Genomic DNA, 17,910 nt, shown 5'->3' with positions numbered 1-17,910 from the left:
AAGCAAATTTTGCAGCATAAAAATTTGTTGTATAACAAAGCTACTGTAAACGGAGTTTGTTACAGAGGGCGTCCATAGCCAATGCAAAGCTCAAAGGCCCTTTTCATAATCAACTTCCCTATAAAGATGTAACATCAAAGTTGAGTTATTGCTCCGTTGCTACCAAAAGAAATGTTAATTATGGAGGGACAAATGCTGTAAACTTAAAAAGAAAAAAAATGAAGGTGTCGTTCAATTTTGTAGAACTACTACCAAAACAACAACAACAAAAACAAACAGGCTGTGTTTCTCAGATCAGTGTTTTAACCATTATGTAGCAGGGTTATAGGCCTATAGTATTTTATATTATACGTATAAGTCAAAGTAAAGGCGACATCTTGTGGAATATGTCTGTAACTACAGTCTCATCCAGATGTACAGCCAGGAGTCTTCTTCTGTAGCCTATCCAGTGGCCTGTAAGCAGGGGTGCTGTGGGGGTAACTTCTAAATGACGTTGTCGTGTATTTCTCCTCCTCATAAATTGGGTAAACACTCAAGTGCAGTTATTTCGAGCTGAGGACGGACGGAAATGAAAATGAAGCTGTTGGTATGCCTTTTTTGCGTGGTCTTATTGGCCTTCTGCATTGGTATGTTTTTCTTGCAGAAATCTTATACCATGGGTTTTATTCACATTACTGTGTTTTTATTTTCGTTATCACTGTGGGTTGTGACGTTTGTGTGCATATATTACTTGTTTTAGCGAGTTTTATTTTCATGCAAAATCAGAGCGTTTAGGAATATTTGGATAATGACTTTTGAAATAAATACCTAGGCTATTTTTCTTTTCGGCCTTCTTGCGGTTCTAGGAAAGACAGAAATGAGTGTATACTTCTGTGAGATTATTTATTATGTTTATGCCTAATAGTCTACTTTGCCATTGTTTTTATCCCCCTCGCTTTCTAAACGATTTCTAATGTCTATAGCAAACTCAAAATTTGCGTAATTATTTTTTTTATTACTTTTTGATGTTTTCATTTAATTTGTAGGCTATATTAGTTCTTATATATTCATAATCCATCCCATCCTATTCAATATATTTATATTCCTACTGTTTTAGGCTAGATGCTGAAAATGTTACGGCTGAATAAACTAGTCTTACAAATTATGTGATAATTTCACCCACCCCGCCCACCTCCTATAAATTAAATAATCGTATAATTATAGACTAACGTGAGCGAAACGTGTAAAAACTGCTATGAAAAACGCTGTGCGGCTGTTTATCTGCCACGTCGGTGTTGACCGTAACGGGCTCATTTTCATACCCCTCGCGGGTCAGAGCTCCAGGTCACGCGCGCGCAGGGGCGCGCTCCCCGGGGAGACGCGCTCATGAATGGGCACTTTGTGTTCTTCCATAGAGAAACAGCACTGGGAAAGGGAGGGAGGGGGTGACATGGGGAGGCAGGAGAGAAAGTGAGTGAAGTGTATGTGTGTGCGTGCATGTCTGTGTGAAAGAGAGGGAAAAAAGAGGGAGCGAGATGAAGAAAGAGGGAAAGAGAAAGGCCAAAATTCATACAAATTAGGCCCCCAAAGTACTCGAGGAAATCTGAAAGAATAAAGGTTCACAGGAAGAATGGCCGCCTGGGGAAGAATAGAAAAAATAAAATTAGCATGTAGTAAAAAGAAAGGAGGAGAAATTGTTAGGCTAATAATAAATGCCACAAATTAAAGTCTTTGATAATATCCTTTGTATACTACATATAAATATACATAATTAATCAAATGTTGTGACATGTTTACATTATTCATATAGGCAACCCCTTAGTTATTTAGACAAATCAATCAGTTAAATGTATTCACAAGAATAAATCATGTTGTCATAACCATGAAATGACTATGAAATGGTGATCTTGATACATGTCATGTTTCTAGATGCAAGCCCCATCATTAAGGAGAGTTTTGCAAAGCAGCTACTCCGCACCAAGAGACAGAAGCCTGGACACCCTGATGAACCTATGAGGGTTGGATGCCAACAACAGACTCCTTTTATTTACATGCTTAATAACAAAAATAATCATGCTTTGGAGCCTGGCTGTAATTCTTTGTGATAGAAAAGATCTGCTCACAATGTTGCTTTGTGCTGTTTTAAATACTAAATTATTAACGGATCAATAAGTGAACTCAGCTCCATGTCAATACTCTAGAATTCAGAGTTCATGTGTATTTCAGGAACACATGCTGCATATGCAGAGGCTGGAACAGAGGGCTCGAGAGACCAGCATGGAGCATTGGATGAACCCTCATTGCTTCCCTCATTGTGACCGCAACTACGGCTACACTGTGTAACAGGCCTGCTGTGATCCACAGGTTCTGATACCCCTCAGCTTTTGTATCTCACTCAAGACTGCAATGTTTGGGCTTACTATCATGATTTCACATATTATGTCAATACATTCACAATTTTCCTTATAATAAAAGAGAATTAGGTGAAGAATGCATTTTGGTTGAATGCATTAATAATTGTTAACACTCTTTACATCATATGGGATGTTTTTTTCTGTACTGACTTTTTGTCTTAATTCTGCCCTGGCTTTTAAAGGCATATTAAATGTAAATGCGGTTTTATCATGGAAAATGGTGTACATTTACTAAAATCCTATCTGAGGGCAAATCAATTCAAGGTGATTTTTTTTTCAGGTTGAAGACAGGAATTCCGGTGACGACAAAGCTGATAAACACCATGAAATGGATTGCGATGAGAACGAAAAGACCTAGAAATGCCGAGAAGGCCAAGGACAATCCACACCTAGTGTAGACGCATTTTAGATCTTATTTAGATGAAAAATCTTAGAATCGTTAGAAGTTTTTTTGGTTGTTTTTTTAATAAAAACGAATTACGAAATTGCATTTTGAATAAGAGACTCATGAATAAAATAAAAATGTTGTGCTCTAAATTGTGAATGTGGTTTTCATCTTTCGGGTTGTAGCAGTATTTTAGTTATACTATGATATAAAATCGAAACTAAAAAATAAAAAAATGTTTAAAAGACTGATGACGCGCAAATGGTCCACAAACACAGCCAAGAGTCTGACCTTCACATGCAATGTCTGAAGGCCTAACACTGATTGATCGAAAGCACAATGAATGTGTTGTGTAAACCTAAAAGTTTACATTTTGTTACGTGTCACAAAAGAAACTGTAAAGTCCAAATAAATAAAAGAATAAAAGGCTGTAAAATGGGATCAAGTAGCACCACTGTATAACACTGTATAAGTTAAATGTTTGGGAAATGTAGCCGGTTTTTCCTTAAAACAACGACATCTCATTTTGAATTAAATACTACTCTTAACAGGGCAAATAAGCATAAATTTACGTTTTACATGTTTTTTATTTATTTACAGGACTAATATACACACATATACATATATTATAAAATTATGATTTTGTAGGATTCGAGTATCCTTTAGACATTAGATGTGCGCTTCTCTATTTAATGTCACATTAAAGAACTTTAATTCGCACAATTAATCGATCATCACAATTACAATCGCCCTACAAAATAATTAGAAGTCTTAAGGTTATACAATTTAACATTACTACATATGTATAAATACGAATTTGAGCTGAAGTGAAGAGAAACAAAAGAAACGTGTTCGTTATTCTACACTTTACTTTTGATTTTGAGATGAAAATTAGATTTTCATTTTACACTTTTATATGTGTAAATTGTTAATGTCGCTTACCGAGAAACCAGTGTACAAGGTAACTGGCAATATTAAATTACAAAATAAAATCAACTAAATTACAAGAATTGAAAAGGTAATGATGTGACTAAAAAAAATATGACGGTTAGTGTGCAAAATGTCAAGTCTTAGTCTGTACATAAATGTTTTAATATTCGTCTGGGAGACAAATGATACTTTTATATATTTATAGATACACAACTTGTAATTAATACTTACAACAAATGAGCTGAGAACTGGTGTATGTCTTTGTTTATCTTGTCTAGTGCATGCAAATTACTTAAAGCAGCATTTCACAATAAATACAGATTTCAGCCTGACAGAAAAGGTTAATAAGATTTTTTTTTATACAATACAAGGAATATTTTCAACAATAAAAGACTTCTGAGGAGATGAAATGAGCATACTGGCTGCAGTAAATAATCATCTTTTGTCTTTAAAGAAGCCTTTATCTGTGCTACTCTCTTTGATTGTTACAGTCAGGAAGTTCGATGTCACATCGGTAACCACAACTTTCTCCACATTGCTGAAGGAGGGTCTCCAAGCATCTCCCTCTTCTGGCTCTCCAAATATGCGTGACACTGGAATTTTGGCAATAAGTGAAGGCTGTCTGCTGGAGGAATCACCATGTTCAAATGCTCTTCGTTTTGAATGGTGCTTTAGGTGTTTATGGTGAAAGTGGCTTGTCTGTGGATTAGTCCTGTGGCCCTGTAAGTCTGCACTAACTCTGCTGGAATGCAAACTCCACTCTGGAGAAATGTGCTGGGTACTCCTGCTTGGAACAACTCTGTTTTGTTTGTGTGAATAGGTAGCATCCATGTGCTTATGAGATATCTTAATACTCCCACTTATTTCTGAGCATCTCTCTTCCTCTTCTCCCAAACCTAACTTTGCCATTTTGGAAGGAATGCTTGCCATGGTTTCGTCTGCTGCTCTTTTTGAATGCTCTGGATGTAAGGAGCTTGTATAGACATCCGTGAAGCGTAATTTGGGCTTCCGTCCTCTCTTTTTTGGGGTGAGGGTAAAAGCATCAGTGCTGGGTCTGGGTGAGTGTGGAGAACGATGCTCCCTTGGTTCTGGAAGTGAAATCCTTACGCTCTCCCCTCGGTTGACTGTGCTGGGAGGGAAAATTGTGGGAATCACAGCACGTAGTCCATCTCTCGCTCTAGGGGTTACCACAGGCTCTGGACTGGGATATGCAATGGCTCCGGATGATTCATTCCTAAATTCGTAAGACTTCACCTTTTCTTTAGCTTGGGCCTGTGAAAAATGCATGTTTTTGAAAAATTAGCACAGAACTCAAAATTATGCCCTTATATAAAATGTATTCATTTACACAGACAAAAAAGAAAAAGAAAAAAAAAAAAGAGTGCAAACCCAATAATAATATTATTAACAGTATTATACACAATATAATTTCAGGATGATTATTATTTATTATAAATAAATGACATTAACCTTTAGAAGAAAAGTCTTGAGCTTAGGTCCTCTTTTCTTGGGTCCAAATATTTCTCTCTCACGCTCCCTGCATGAAAATACAAGCGCAAGTGTGAAAACGTCTGCATTTTCGGCCGCCTAATAGTTTTAGTTTATTTATTTCTTTTATACCTCTCTTCAAAGGCAACGAATAGGCGTGAGTCTAAGATATTTTCCTCTGGTTCCCAAGTACTGTACCTGTGACAACAAAAAAGTTTCACGTGATGACTGTCAATCTCTAACTGCATTTAAACCGCTGCTCTACCGGCCAGCTAGCAGGGCCAGCTAATGTTGCAGCATGCCATCTGCCAAAAACAGTCTGCAGTAATAACCAGCTTGTTAACCTGCCCGTGGATGTAACGTTACGCCCCTCGCGATATCTAGCAGGGTTGACAGCCATCACTGTCACCAAAACACCAGTGCAAGGCACAACAGACAGGATGGGCATGTATTACTCACTTGGGTGACCATCCCTTCCATTTCACGAGATATTCCATTCGACCCTGCGCGTGCCATCGGACACACACAAAAAAAGAATTCGTTAGCGCGAGCCAACGACATTGACACATACATACAAAAAATGTCGAGATATCTCTTCCAAAACACATACCCGTCGTATTCGTCTCTTGATGATCGATTCGGCCGCGAACACCCTCTCTCCTACAGCCGACAGCTCCATGTTTACCTTCGTCTACCGTTAGCTTGCAGCGTAGCTAGCCGTGAGCGCGAGTCCAGTCCGCCTGCTCTAGCGTCAGAATTCCATACAGCCCATAATACTCTCGTACACAGCCAGACGTCATCACGTTCTTTAGCATGTTGCCTTGGCACCGCTTGTAAGTGGAAAGATTTGGAGGCCGTTCATTGGCTCCGCTGTTGCTAAGTGGCCGGGCTTGCTCTTAGTGACATACCTGCATTCTTGACAGAAATATGATAAGATCTGCTCAATACTACATCAGAAGGTTAAAGTTCCATCGTAAACGTAACGTCAAGACCTACAGGTAAACGTTAGCAGAACAAGAACCTTTAGGCTATGCGAACTGTAAAAATTCGGTATTTTCTCAAACAGGCATAATTCATTAAAAAAATCGGTTAATAGCTATTTTGATATATGGCTACTGTACATCTGTTATTATAGTCAAATGTATGCCATCTTATTCTGATCGATATTCTGCTATTCACAAGAATATTTTACTAATCCAAGTCATTATCCACGACAAAAAAAAAAAAAAATCATAGATGGAAATGAATATTAGTTTGAATATGAGTTCTACCGCAGAAAAACAGCCTAAATTTACACAAAATTATTATTGTTATTATTATTTATCGTGTCATAGGCTACATTTAGTAAAAGCCGTTAAGTAAACGGAACGGGTTGAATTTGTGAGTATAAATGATGATTTAAAGTAAAACCCACGGCAACCTACTTTACCACATTATTTTCTCTAAGAGGTGTTAGATTTTTGTTAGCCTAGTTTTTTGATAAAGAAAAATGAACACATAGGCTAACGTTACTTATGTTTTATCCATAGCCTACATTTAGCCCACATCTACTCATATTATTATTAATTAGCTAATATTTAGGTTTTGTCTTCAACTTTATGGCTTTTTCGAGAAAAAAGCTAATAAATAAAATAAAATAAAATAAAAATAATTAATTGATTGACACTTTTAGTCCTAACATTGAACAGCCCAATCAAACTGATTACATAGCACCATTAGTAGATTTATATTTTATACTTTCTTTATAAATACCTAAATTTAATTATGGAAAAAATGTAAAACGATGATGATAATAATAGCCTATGTATCTTATTAATTATTACAATACGCAAAAGATGACAACAACAGTAACTTATTCTAAAGACAACGAAACAAAGAAACATACAGCACAATAATGCGAAAGGAACATTTCACAATTATTAACTTTTTATTAACATGAGTTACTAAATGCACTAAGTAACCTCAAAAATGGTTCAACGATTACATAGGCCAGACTTTGTCTGCGTTAACATTGTTATTTTAGCTCAAACTATTTTATTTATTGACTTATTATTATTATTTAATATTCTAATTTTAGTGTAAAAGATGTAGATAGGCCTAATTGTAGCTATACATTTTATTAAAACAAATTTAAAAATATAATTTTGTAATTGGGTGTTCCGTATAGCTTAATTCTATTATAAAATCTCACATAATTATGTTGGTTTAACGAAAAACATTTTAAATAAAATTAGGTCTATAGGTAGAAATATAATAAATTTTGCCTAAGCAATAGCAAGCAAACATTACCAGCTATAAATGAAGGGAAAACATTAATTAATTTTTTTTTACCATATAAAATATATAAAGGGGTATACCCTGTTTTCGAAACGTTTCCGAGAATGTTTACCAATCTCATGCTCAGTTCTGCACAATCACTTGGGTTTCAAACAGGGCATGTCAGCTTAAAAAATAAATAAATAAAAAATTCGCTTCTAAATTAGCCTATGACATTAATTAATACGTTCCTGTGTGAGTTTTAGAAATTTTCAAATTGTAACAGGTTTTTAAATGTACCATTATTTAGATAGGTCTATAAACAGCAATATCTTCAAATAATATCTTAAAATTTTGAAAATTAACATGAACGATGGGATAGTGATTATTAACTTGGTGGCTTGTAAATTAGTTTACTGGGTGTAAAGATTATGCTACAGAATAATGAACAGTTGAATAGAGGTTTGAAGAAATATTGTGACGATTGTATAAGATTTCTCCACAATAAAATGAAGGATTCCGTTTTCATTTTTAGTCTATACATAACAAACCAGGTAAACAGCAGGCTTGTGGTTGGCTCTGCGGACGATGATTGGTGGTTTGACTACTGCAGTGGTTATATCCGTATATGGGCTCTAGATCGAGCTGGAAGAATATTATTGGTTAACTCGTTTCTGGGCAACTAGCATGAGAAATTCTGCACATTTTACAAAAGGAAATGGCAAATGCTCTACTATTTTGCCTCGTGTTTCAGTCTGTTTGATGCAAATTTCGATAATGTTAAAAATATGTATTTCGATGTAAATTGTTTTACCAAAAATATTTACATGGGTTTCCTGCTTTTGTTGGATTATTGATTATTTAGGTCACATTGTGTCCAGGATTTACACATTTAATAAGACCATAAATCGAGCCCTTTCTGTTGCATATTACTTTACCAGTTACCGTATATTTTAAAACTATATATAATTATAAAATGGAGAACCTGGCCGAATTTCGGAAAAGACGTACATTACTATTGATTTTTTTTAATATATATATATATATATATATATATATATATATATATATATATATATATATATAAGCCACATAAAATTAATCTAAGCTTTGCCAATAATCACGTTGCCAAAACGTCTACGGTTATCTTTGATTTTTAAGTATAGCCTATAGCTTAAAAAAGCAGCCCAACTGCATATATTCTGCTAGCCCGATTATTTTAGTCAGATAAACATGTTATGTTCCTGAAGGCAACTTGTATTAACATCATATTATTATTAGTCTATTTAATGTGATCACATTATTATCGTAGGTGGGATATTTTAAATAAGACAATATTGTAATGACCTCAAGTTTTATAACGGCTCTGTACCTCTCTCATTAGAAACCTAATGCTTAACACAAATAATCTTTATTATTTTATTTCAAAAGACGCTGTTCCAGTCGTCTTTTAAATAAACTTGGCGAAATTAACCAGCTACATCTAAAATGTACTACAGCAAAGCTGAATTCATAAGCTGATCGCAAATAAAGTGGATGGACCAAAGGAAGCCATTTTATAACCGCAGCGAGAGCAGCTTTATCTCAGACTGTGCTGCAAAGGAAATGGTTGATTCCGTTTCAGTGAGGCTGAAGTGCTTTTCCGTAGCCCACCTTTGACACAAATTTCACCTCTAACCAACCTCTGCCTAGTTTTTGGATAGACTAATACTAATCATGATCTTGCCGTGAGAAAGAGGGACGTTTGCTGTCCGCCATGTTAGCGCTGACAAAAAAAATGAGTCGATTTTGATACATCAGGCTGTTCAAAGCTTCATACATGCCCACAGATAGTAGCTTATTTGCGAAAGCTACTATTAAGTCTAATATAATTAATCTTCCATCCTTATAGACGATAGTGTCTTTTACCTATAAACCTTTGACGATGCATACGGGATGAATCTCTTCTTGCCGATCTTGTATGGACGGTATTGTGCTCATAATCAAAGTTGGTAATAGTCTGAAGGCACATTCCATTTGGATGCCATTAAAATGTGCATTCTATCTATAAACGCGAAGTCGGGATACTTATGAGGCAGGTGCATAGCATTCTGTCTGCATACACACATATAGCCTAATGATGCCTGTAAGATGTTAATTGTGATGTCTGTACTATTCTAAATGTTTCCTGCTGAATAGCCTTTTCACAGAGGCAGATGTGACAAATTTGACTTGTGTCTGCGCAATATAACAGTGGTCTATATACCAGCGTAGTAATGTGTCCAATCCGATAGCCCTTTTTCTTTCTTTTCTTTTCTTTTTTTGGGCAACTTGTGTCAATGCCCAAAATGCTGTGACACAAAATTCGATTTACAGAAAAATCATTCTTAATAGCCGCGAGCTTTATCTGAACACAAAAAGAAAATCCTATTAAAACGCCAGGTGAAAGTTTCCTTCTTGCTTATGTTTGAAGCCTTATACCTGAGAGCTCATTGAATTTCTTTTTCTGGGTTTTCTGCAATATCAACATGAAAACTGATTTTTAGTTGAGCTCTTCCTGGATAATGTTCCTTGTAGCAAGAAATGTGACATCTCTTAAATAAAATAATCCAACAGGCAATAAAATGAAAAGTTTCTGTCTTGACAACCCTGCTGTTTTGGATGCTTTACGTGATCTCGTTAATCAGCGTCCAGATATGCATAGATAAACTTCGCGCATAATGAAAGGCTGTAAAGCCCTACTGTCCTTCTTTTCTAGAGGACTTTTAAGTTAGGCCTATATAGTCTATGACAACGTTTGTGAGACAACCCTGCTGTTTCCACTACTCCCACAGACGTGCCAGTTTTCATCGGTTGATACTAGTCGGAGTTGTGCTGAACTTAGCCGCAGTTTTATGTAAATAGGCTAAATTAAATAAACTATTTATTCCCAGTCTTTGAATTGAGAATGAGTGCTCATCTCAAGCATTATTTTGTGAAAAATTATAGCATTGTAAATGGTGTAAAAGCAGGCAACCCCTCTTTAGCTAAAAATCAATAGAGAAAAAAATCTGCTTGGCAAAAGTCAAAGTCCATGTGCTATATAAAGGCTGTGCGAAGTTCAGTCTGATAGGCCTACTGATGTCTTGCATTTACATGATAGTAATGTTTTGCTATCTCTCATATGGGCTATCTGTTAGCTCGTCTCATGTGTGAGTTAAATAGGAACACTTCTGTTCATCACACACACACACACACACACACACACACACACACACAGTACAAGCAAAGATCTTACTCAAGAACGTAAAATAAAACTTTTAATATGCTTAGACAAACCTAAATAACACATTTCAAGTGACATTTTTAAAAAAAGGCTATAAAAGAGATCAGTAGAAAATGTTTCTCAGTATTACATGTGTAGTAAGTGCTTTTTATATTTAAGCCTTCTGAAATACAGCACTGCAAACAGATTTAAGCTAATATGATACAAGCTAATAACAGGAAAACCTGTTTAGTTCGTTTTTTTCTATCCCTAACATGGAATAGTTAAATGTGTGAATTTGAAAATTAATTCAGATCAGTTCAGTCAAACAAACACAATCTGAAACTATCAAAACTTTACACTTGATTGTTTCAAAAATTTCAGGCAAGTTTTGAGATTAGACATGCTTTACATTTATATAAATTCACAGTAAATAGTCAGTAGTCTTTATAGACTTCATATCCATCACATATTCCTAAACTGTAACATACTCCTTGAATGTCACTGTAAGGCAGTTTGCTGTGACATCTGTGATTATTATATTCCCAAGAAAAGGTGTAAAGCTTCGAACAGTTTTTTTCATTTCTTTCTCCACTTGCTCTGGTGCAGAGACCGCTGCTTTCCCAGTCGGTATAGAGTTTCCAATCTGAGAATGTGTAGGATTTTTTCTCTCTTCTCTCAACTTTACACAGCTGAGGTCTATGGGTTCGTCTTGGTTGGAGTCCAAATTTTCAAAGTCATGTCCGCCAGAATGCTGATGGTCATTGAAGTGTGTGGTGCCGTTAAAAGAGTGAGACAAGTCAGTATTAGGAGCATTTATACTCTGAGAAATTAGGAGCCTTTTAGCCTCCCCACTGTCACTGTCTGGCTCAGAGTAGCAACGCTTTCGAGGCAAAGTGAGGGGACCATATTGAGTAGATTGGGTGCCTTTTTGATCACTTGTCTCAATAGGCACTGTAGTCAGACTGGTTTTGTTTGTCAGTTGCAAGGGCTGTTCATTAGATACATAATCTCCAGTGCTGCCAAGTTTCTTTGAGTTGTTTGGCTCAAACACTATGGAGCATGTTTTTTTAGGATTGTCCCCTTCATAAGATGATAATCCATTGGAAAGCCTAAAACAGGCAGACTCAGCTTTACTGTCCTTTTTGATCACTTTCACAAGACTTTGCTTCTTTGTGTGCTTTAGCTTTTCTGTGCTCTCATCTGTTCCACAGGATTTACAATCTTGTGCTTGCCTTTTTTCCTCAGAATCTGCTGTTCCTTTCTTAATTTTAGCTGCCTGTGTGCCATTTTCCATGTATTTGCTCATGACAATGACAATGCGCCCATTTTTATTCTTGTTCTTCACAATCTTCAGTTTGTTGCTTATTCCATTGGGCGGTGCCTTATCTTCCTTTGCATAGCTGTTTGTGTTCATGTTTAAGTCAGCTCCACCATTTAGTTTAGGAAGCTTTTTCAACTCCATTGTAATATTTCTCACCTTACTAAGGCACTCAGAATCCTTACTTTGGGCCCATTTCTGCTGTAGAGCTGGAGATAAGTTCCATTCCTTGTCAGTCAACTCAGGAACTTTGGTCTCCTTGAGCCTCTGATACAGGGAGTCATACATTTTAGGGTTTGGTTGATAGTGGTGGTGTTTCTTGCTGTTGAGCTGGTAGTAGTGCTTCTTTTTCCCATTTATTCGTGCCTCTCCCTGCTTGTCTTTTGGGTTGGGCTGGTAGGGATGGTGCTTCTTGCTATTAAGCTGGTATTGCTGGATTTGGACCAGGTCTGAACTTGTTTTGGGTTGTTTATCCTCACACTGTGACACCTCCTGAAGGTCGGTAAGAACACTGGATCTTCGAGCAAATGATGGTACCTTATAAATCAGACAAATCAACAATGAGCTTTTCAGTAGAAACAATTAGTGACATGAATTTCACAGAAGTTAATTGGGCACACATAGGCGTGTTTGTAAGTGATGGTAAATTACCTGCAGGAGAAGATGTTTTGGTTTTGGCCCCCGTTTACGATAACCCATTAGCTGCTCTTGTCTTTCCCTGAATGGAAAAGTTTTCGATTATAGAACATCATCATAAAAGAAATCAAATTAAAAATAAGACACACGCTAATATATTTAACTTTTAATTTATTCTGACGATTTGTCCCACACTCTCAGAAAAAAGGTACAGAAGTTGTCACTGGGGCAGTACCTTTTCAAAAGGTACACCTTTGCATATTAGTACCTAAAGCGTATATATTAGTACCCAAATTATAAATATTAGCACATTTTGAAAAGGTCAGCTTTTGTACCTTTATTTCTGAGAGTGCATTATGGTCAAGATACTGCCTGTTTTGTGTATCCTTTCAAATATGGTCTGGCTTTAAATAGCCCACCACTGGCATTCATAAAATTTACTCACATAAAATAAAGAACATTATGTGTTGCTTCAGACAGCACACAACTTGTTTACTAATTTGGTGGACAATCCCAGTTGGAATGGAAGAAATAAAAACAAAGCTGACAAAACATATTAATAAATCGCTCTCTATTGTATAATATCGCGTTATTTGACAGGCTTTTCCAATGGGTTCTGTTATTTATTTGTTAGCTCAACTCACACGAGCTGTCGAAAAAAATGGGCCATCAGTTCTTTTCCCATCGACGTTCTATAAAGTAATATTGCAAAAACCTAATTAGACGACCTAGAACAGTTCTATACTCAAGGGGCGCGGGCAATTACTCCAAACAGAATTCCGCGTCACGAGGGAGACTGCTAATGGTGCGCACAGATGCCAGTCAAAGGGGATGAATACCCGACAAAAATGCGTGTGGAATTCCGGGAAAGCGTGAATGCATGTGTAGCCACGGAAAAACTGCCTATTTGTAATGAAAAATGCAGTAAATTAGTGTGTGCGTGCACAAAGGTTATAAGAATGATAGAAGAGAATGATATATATTTTTACATATATTACATATGCGCTTACTGCAATGCTTTCGGTTTGGGGCGTCTATGTCCAAAGCGGACACAGTCATCCAACCGGATGAAATGAATAATAGTACAATATAGAAAGAGCGGCGCGTTTGTTGAGATAAAGTGATTCCATAAAGAATGCGAGGTGCCTCAAAGTATCACATTTTCTGGCCACGTCTGTATGTAAACATTCTTTAATGGCTGGTTCCTGTACCGCGCAATTAAATTCAGTCATATATTATGGCGCGCCTGCGCACAAGTTCTCTCCAGCTCTTGTGTGCACCCCCTTTCTGTCAGTGAGAGAAAGTGAAAAAGACTGAGCATGAGCACAGCTGTGGCGAAAGCGTCTTCTCCCCTCCTCCCGTTTCGGCTGTACAAGCTCAGAGCGTTGAGCCAAGACTGCAATGTCTCACCTGTTTTGGAAAGCAACGAGAAGTCTCGGGTCCAGAATATTTTCCTCTGGCTCCCACGTGTTATATCTATAAAGAGAGGATAGGAGGCAGAGAGCGATGAGAGAGGGGAGAGCAGAGTAGCATGAATATCACCAGCTCCCTCAACCGAACTATCTAACGTGGCTGTCATCTGAAGGACTAACGACACTAACAAGGTCCTATTAAACGAATCTTCAAGAATATTAGAGAATTACAAATAGGCTACTGATGCTACATGGTTGATGCATAATTTCCTTTTTGTTTTACTATTATTATTATATATGTTTTATTTTGCAAAAACAGAACCACATTTCTATAGCATAAAGCTTAAATTTGAAACATTATTTACCATCGCGGACACAAGTTATGACATTCCTGCATCAGTTAAGCGCTCTCGCTCTCTCTCGCTCTCTCAAACACACACACAACACAACACGACACGACACGACACCCACACATTAAAACAGCAAAGCAAGTGGCATCTTGAAGTGAAACTTACTTGGGAGACCAACCTCTCCACTTGACCAGGTACTCACACCTTCCCTGCAAATATCATAAAAACAAAGTCATTTACGATTGGGAATTACTGTAAATAAAATAAATAATCCATTATCCTAGGTTTCGGAAACAAATCCCTACTTGTGCGCTCTCTTTTAAAATACAAACCCTTACCTGCACGTTTTATAGGCTTACAGCATGAATAAATGTAAAGAGTTTGTTAAGAGAAAACCGCAAACCTTTCTAATGCGTTTCTTTTCGATGCTTTCCACAGCGAAGACGTGCTCACCCGCGGCGGGCAGCTCCATTTTCAGCGCGCGCTGTAATACTTCTCAGTGTGCGCGCGATAACATGAGTGCTCCTTTCGCGCAGGTTTCTCGCGCTCTCCCGCTCCGTATGGTCTTTCGCTTCTCAAACGAGATTGTTTTAACTCTCAAATGAGCTGTACGACGTACTTCATGCAAATAGCGATGAGCGTGACGTCACAGCAGGAGGGGCGGTGTAGAGACTGGTCAGCCCTGTGCCGCGGGTTTACTGAGCAAATGAAGAGTGGTTATTGCAGCCCTTCAAGTACTGAGCGAGAATTCCTCCTTCGTGACGCAAAGTAGGGCACACTTGTGGCAATTTTTACATTTAAGCTTGATTAGTTCTTCGGTTGTCATTTAGCAGTTTAAGTAGCAGGCTAAGTCATCATCAGCATCAGCAAGGTACGATGTGGATTTGCCATCCATTTTAAGTTTATATCAGTGGAGAGACAACTTTGAGGAAGATAATATTCTGAAACATTTTAAAAAGGAATACATGACAGATAGGCATAGGCTACTGAATCTGTTTGTTTATGTTGAACAAACACCCAGGTTACACAAAAACCCATAAAATGACGCTAAAACATTCATAAATTAAGATTATTAAAGAACAGCATATATTTTGAGACTACATTTTGAACAGTGATTTTAATTTGTTTGTTTTTTTCTCCACTGAAGCAATGCAGTCCACTGATGCATTAAATAATCAAATGGGCAGCACTGGGATTCATCTTCAATAATCATTTGGTGACCAATATTTGTCGGATTAAAATGACAGATTTGGATTTCCTATAGGTTATTAGATTTAGTGAATTTTATTCTTAAAAGTGATATTCTGTCTAGGATCATCGCGCGTACCTGCTCGCTCTAAACACTTTATTTTATGTCCTTTCTTTGGATAAACTGCATTTAGATAGAAATTATTTCATTGTCTGATTACAAATGTCCCATTAGAATAGCTAAACTAGCAACGTAGTTGTTTAAACTCATGTAGGCTACACATTCAATGCACATGAGAGTTGAATGTACAATATGTAGGTCACTGTGGTTGGTCTTCAAAGCCTCTCTCTTATCTGACATCTGCCTTCTGACGGCCAACGGCTGCTGCAAGACCTGTGAAAAATAAACAGAAGTGACAAACGAACGTGTGAAAACCCTGGGCAATGCCCAATCATTCACTGCCTGTGCCACAAAGGCTATGCACCGCGTATTGTATCTTCCGAGTAGGGAAGAAATCGCACGCACACACACAAGCGCACACAATAAGACATGTACAATCAATAATGTGAACATATAGTTAAAATATACACTGATGCCTTTACACACATACACCCAATAATTTGCGCGATCATACAAACATCATAATGTGTCTTTGCGAGCCCAAAACGATGAAAATCTTAAGAAAAATTCAGCATGAGAAGGGTTAACTGCAGGCGGCAAATGTCAGCCTATTGCAGAGAGGCACGACTGCCTTTCCTTATAAGGCAATGACTGCCGAACAGCAGCGAAAATACTTGAATATATAATATATGAAATGCATTATGATGAAGTATTCACTGAAATTATGCAGTTGCATAAAAATTGACTTCTCAGAGAGATTAAAGTTTTTCTTGTAATGAATCTTTGCTAGGACGACGAATTGTCGCATTGCAAACACAGTTTCATTGCACGAACTCATCTGTGTAATTTTACGGAGAATACTGTTGCGTAAAATTGTCATGGTCTACCCGATGCAAGAGCTAATGTTATCATAAGACAATCCTGAGTTACTTGTTTCATCAACGAGCACCATCTCAGTATTTTCAACCTGCTGATCTCTGGTCGTATCTCGTGTGAGATGCTCCTGTTAACTCCTTATTTGTTAAGTACTTTCATGTTAGAAAAAAAAGTCGGGTCAAGACTGTTTTATACTCTAGCTGAAGTAGCCTACTAACATGCAGGACGGACTGCATAAAATCCAAGTGTTTTTAAACATCACCGCAAAACCAAGAAATAACACAACTGTGGCTTCAGATTAAATAGCAGAACACATCCTCTGTCTTCTGACTTCGTAATGCATACAATAAGATACTCTGAATATTCTGAAAAACGACATGTAGCCTAATTGTTCGTGTAACTAATGAGAAGAGAAAGGGTTGTTAAACTTTGAGAGAAAGACATCTCTAATTATCCCTAAATGTCGGTGCGGATAAAACTTTGAATGAAACGAAATATTTCAGCATGTTCTGTCCCGTCAACGCACAGTTTAAATGTCTGTCACGAATAGGCTATCCTCTTAAAATGAGAACATGAAACATTGTTTAATGCCCTTGGAAAAAGAAGCAGTACTTCCCTATGTTCAAAGTTTTGATCACAATAATGTTTTCAGGAATTCGTTGTCACATAGATATCACATTTTTGATTTATGAAGTTTCTGCTGGCTTTGATTTCAACGTTGGACATGCAAAACCTTCTTCTTGCAGTTAGTAATAAAGACTGTCAAGGTAACACTGGGCTAAGGTATCACTAGATTTGACCTCGAGCTTACTGTTCTGTTGTTTTCTGAAGTGCATAACTGGACTTCGATTGGCCATTCTTACATAGCCATTAAAATGTCACAAACTGATCTAGCTACATTTTGAAGAAATTGTCGGTGTTTGGACAAATTAAATGATTACTAAAGTGCTCGTCATTGTATTACTCGTCATTGTATATCGTTTGAAAAACAATTTAAAATTAACGTCGTATCATCATAAAGGCTCTCTGGAATCCAGGGGTACAATTTAGGTTGCGGGTGAAGCTGAGCTTCAGGTGCTTCCAGCGTTATTTCTTTTTGATGCTGGTGGAACCAAGAGTTGACGTTGTTCCAAATACATGCAACATCCAGACTTTAGATTATTTATTTTTTTTAACACTGTCCTGAAGAGCAAATATTCCAAATAGCACGAAAAGATGCAAACTTGGCAAGAAGTTTAGGTAAAAATTCGCTTGTTGTCCCACATTTTGCATTTAATTTTCCCTGATATCCTAATCTGGTCAGGTGTCCAGTTTGTGTGTAATTTCACACC

General features: G+C 37.1%; 3 protein-coding genes across 4 annotated transcripts; 1 reads left to right on the top strand and 2 right to left on the bottom strand.

Moving 5' to 3' along the window:
- The first annotated feature begins 512 nt into the window (after positions 1-512).
- On the top strand, positions 513-2,988 carry cUnh17orf67 (chromosome Un C17orf67 homolog). The gene is made up of 4 exons (XM_079377490.1): positions 513-626; positions 1,909-1,997; positions 2,206-2,343; positions 2,674-2,988. Exons 1-3 carry the CDS (start codon positions 569-571, stop codon positions 2,320-2,322), a joined length of 264 nt encoding a protein of 87 aa, XP_079233616.1. The 5' UTR covers positions 513-568; the 3' UTR covers positions 2,323-2,343; positions 2,674-2,988.
- A 386-nt stretch (positions 2,989-3,374) lies between these two features.
- cbx8b (chromobox homolog 8b) lies at positions 3,375-6,135 on the bottom strand. Its single transcript, XM_079377932.1, has 5 exons — positions 5,807-6,135; positions 5,656-5,699; positions 5,329-5,394; positions 5,179-5,245; positions 3,375-4,980 (listed from the first exon to the last, which is right to left on the bottom strand). The coding sequence occupies exons 1-5, from the start codon at positions 5,873-5,875 to the stop codon at positions 4,144-4,146; spliced, it is 1,083 nt and encodes a 360-aa protein (XP_079234058.1). The 5' UTR covers positions 5,876-6,135; the 3' UTR covers positions 3,375-4,143.
- A 4,577-nt stretch (positions 6,136-10,712) lies between these two features.
- LOC306845243 (E3 SUMO-protein ligase CBX4-like) lies at positions 10,713-16,298 on the bottom strand. 2 transcript variants are annotated; one of them, XM_079377931.1, is made up of 6 exons: positions 16,222-16,298; positions 15,893-15,976; positions 14,560-14,603; positions 14,043-14,108; positions 12,648-12,714; positions 10,713-12,533 (listed from the first exon to the last, which is right to left on the bottom strand). In XM_079377931.1, the coding sequence occupies exons 2-6, from the start codon at positions 15,941-15,943 to the stop codon at positions 11,151-11,153; spliced, it is 1,611 nt and encodes a 536-aa protein (XP_079234057.1). In that variant the 5' UTR covers positions 15,944-15,976; positions 16,222-16,298; the 3' UTR covers positions 10,713-11,150. The 2 variants fall into 2 exon arrangements, with proteins under 2 accessions (XP_079234057.1, XP_079234056.1); XM_079377930.1 differs by having other exon boundaries at positions 14,798-15,976; positions 16,222-16,273.
- Positions 16,299-17,910: the final 1,612 nt, after the last annotated feature.

The sequence above is a fragment of the Barbus barbus genome (genome assembly GCF_936440315.1).
Source record: "Barbus barbus genome assembly, chromosome: 25".
NCBI classification, from domain to species: Eukaryota; Metazoa; Chordata; class Actinopteri; order Cypriniformes; family Cyprinidae; genus Barbus; species Barbus barbus.
The sequence above is the reverse complement of the archived record's forward strand: the minus strand, read 5'-3'. Positions and strand labels throughout refer to the sequence as shown.

Coding starts and splice junctions, on each gene's coding strand:
- cUnh17orf67 (XM_079377490.1), top strand. CDS start 569: ATGAAAATGAAGCTGTTGGTATGCCTTTTTTGCGTGGTCTTATTGGCC. Junction 627..1,908: donor CTTATTGGCCTTCTGCATTG/GTATGTTTTTCT, acceptor TCATGTTTCTAG/ATGCAAGCCCCATCATTAAG. Junction 1,998..2,205: donor ACCCTGATGAACCTATGAGG/GTTGGATGCCAA, acceptor TGTGTATTTCAG/GAACACATGCTGCATATGCA.
- cbx8b (XM_079377932.1), bottom strand. CDS start 5,875: ATGGAGCTGTCGGCTGTAGGAGAGAGGGTGTTCGCGGCCGAATCGATC. Junction 5,246..5,328: donor TTCGTTGCCTTTGAAGAGAG/GTATAAAAGAAA, acceptor ATTTTCATGCAG/GGAGCGTGAGAGAGAAATAT. Junction 4,981..5,178: donor TCAAGACTTTTCTTCTAAAG/GTTAATGTCATT, acceptor CATTTTTCACAG/GCCCAAGCTAAAGAAAAGGT.
- LOC306845243 (XM_079377930.1), bottom strand. CDS start 14,866: ATGGAGCTGCCCGCCGCGGGTGAGCACGTCTTCGCTGTGGAAAGCATC. Junction 14,604..14,797: donor AAAAGAAACGCATTAGAAAG/GTTTGCGGTTTT, acceptor TGATATTTGCAG/GGAAGGTGTGAGTACCTGGT. Junction 14,109..14,559: donor TGGAGAGGTTGGTCTCCCAA/GTAAGTTTCACT, acceptor CTCTCTTTATAG/ATATAACACGTGGGAGCCAG.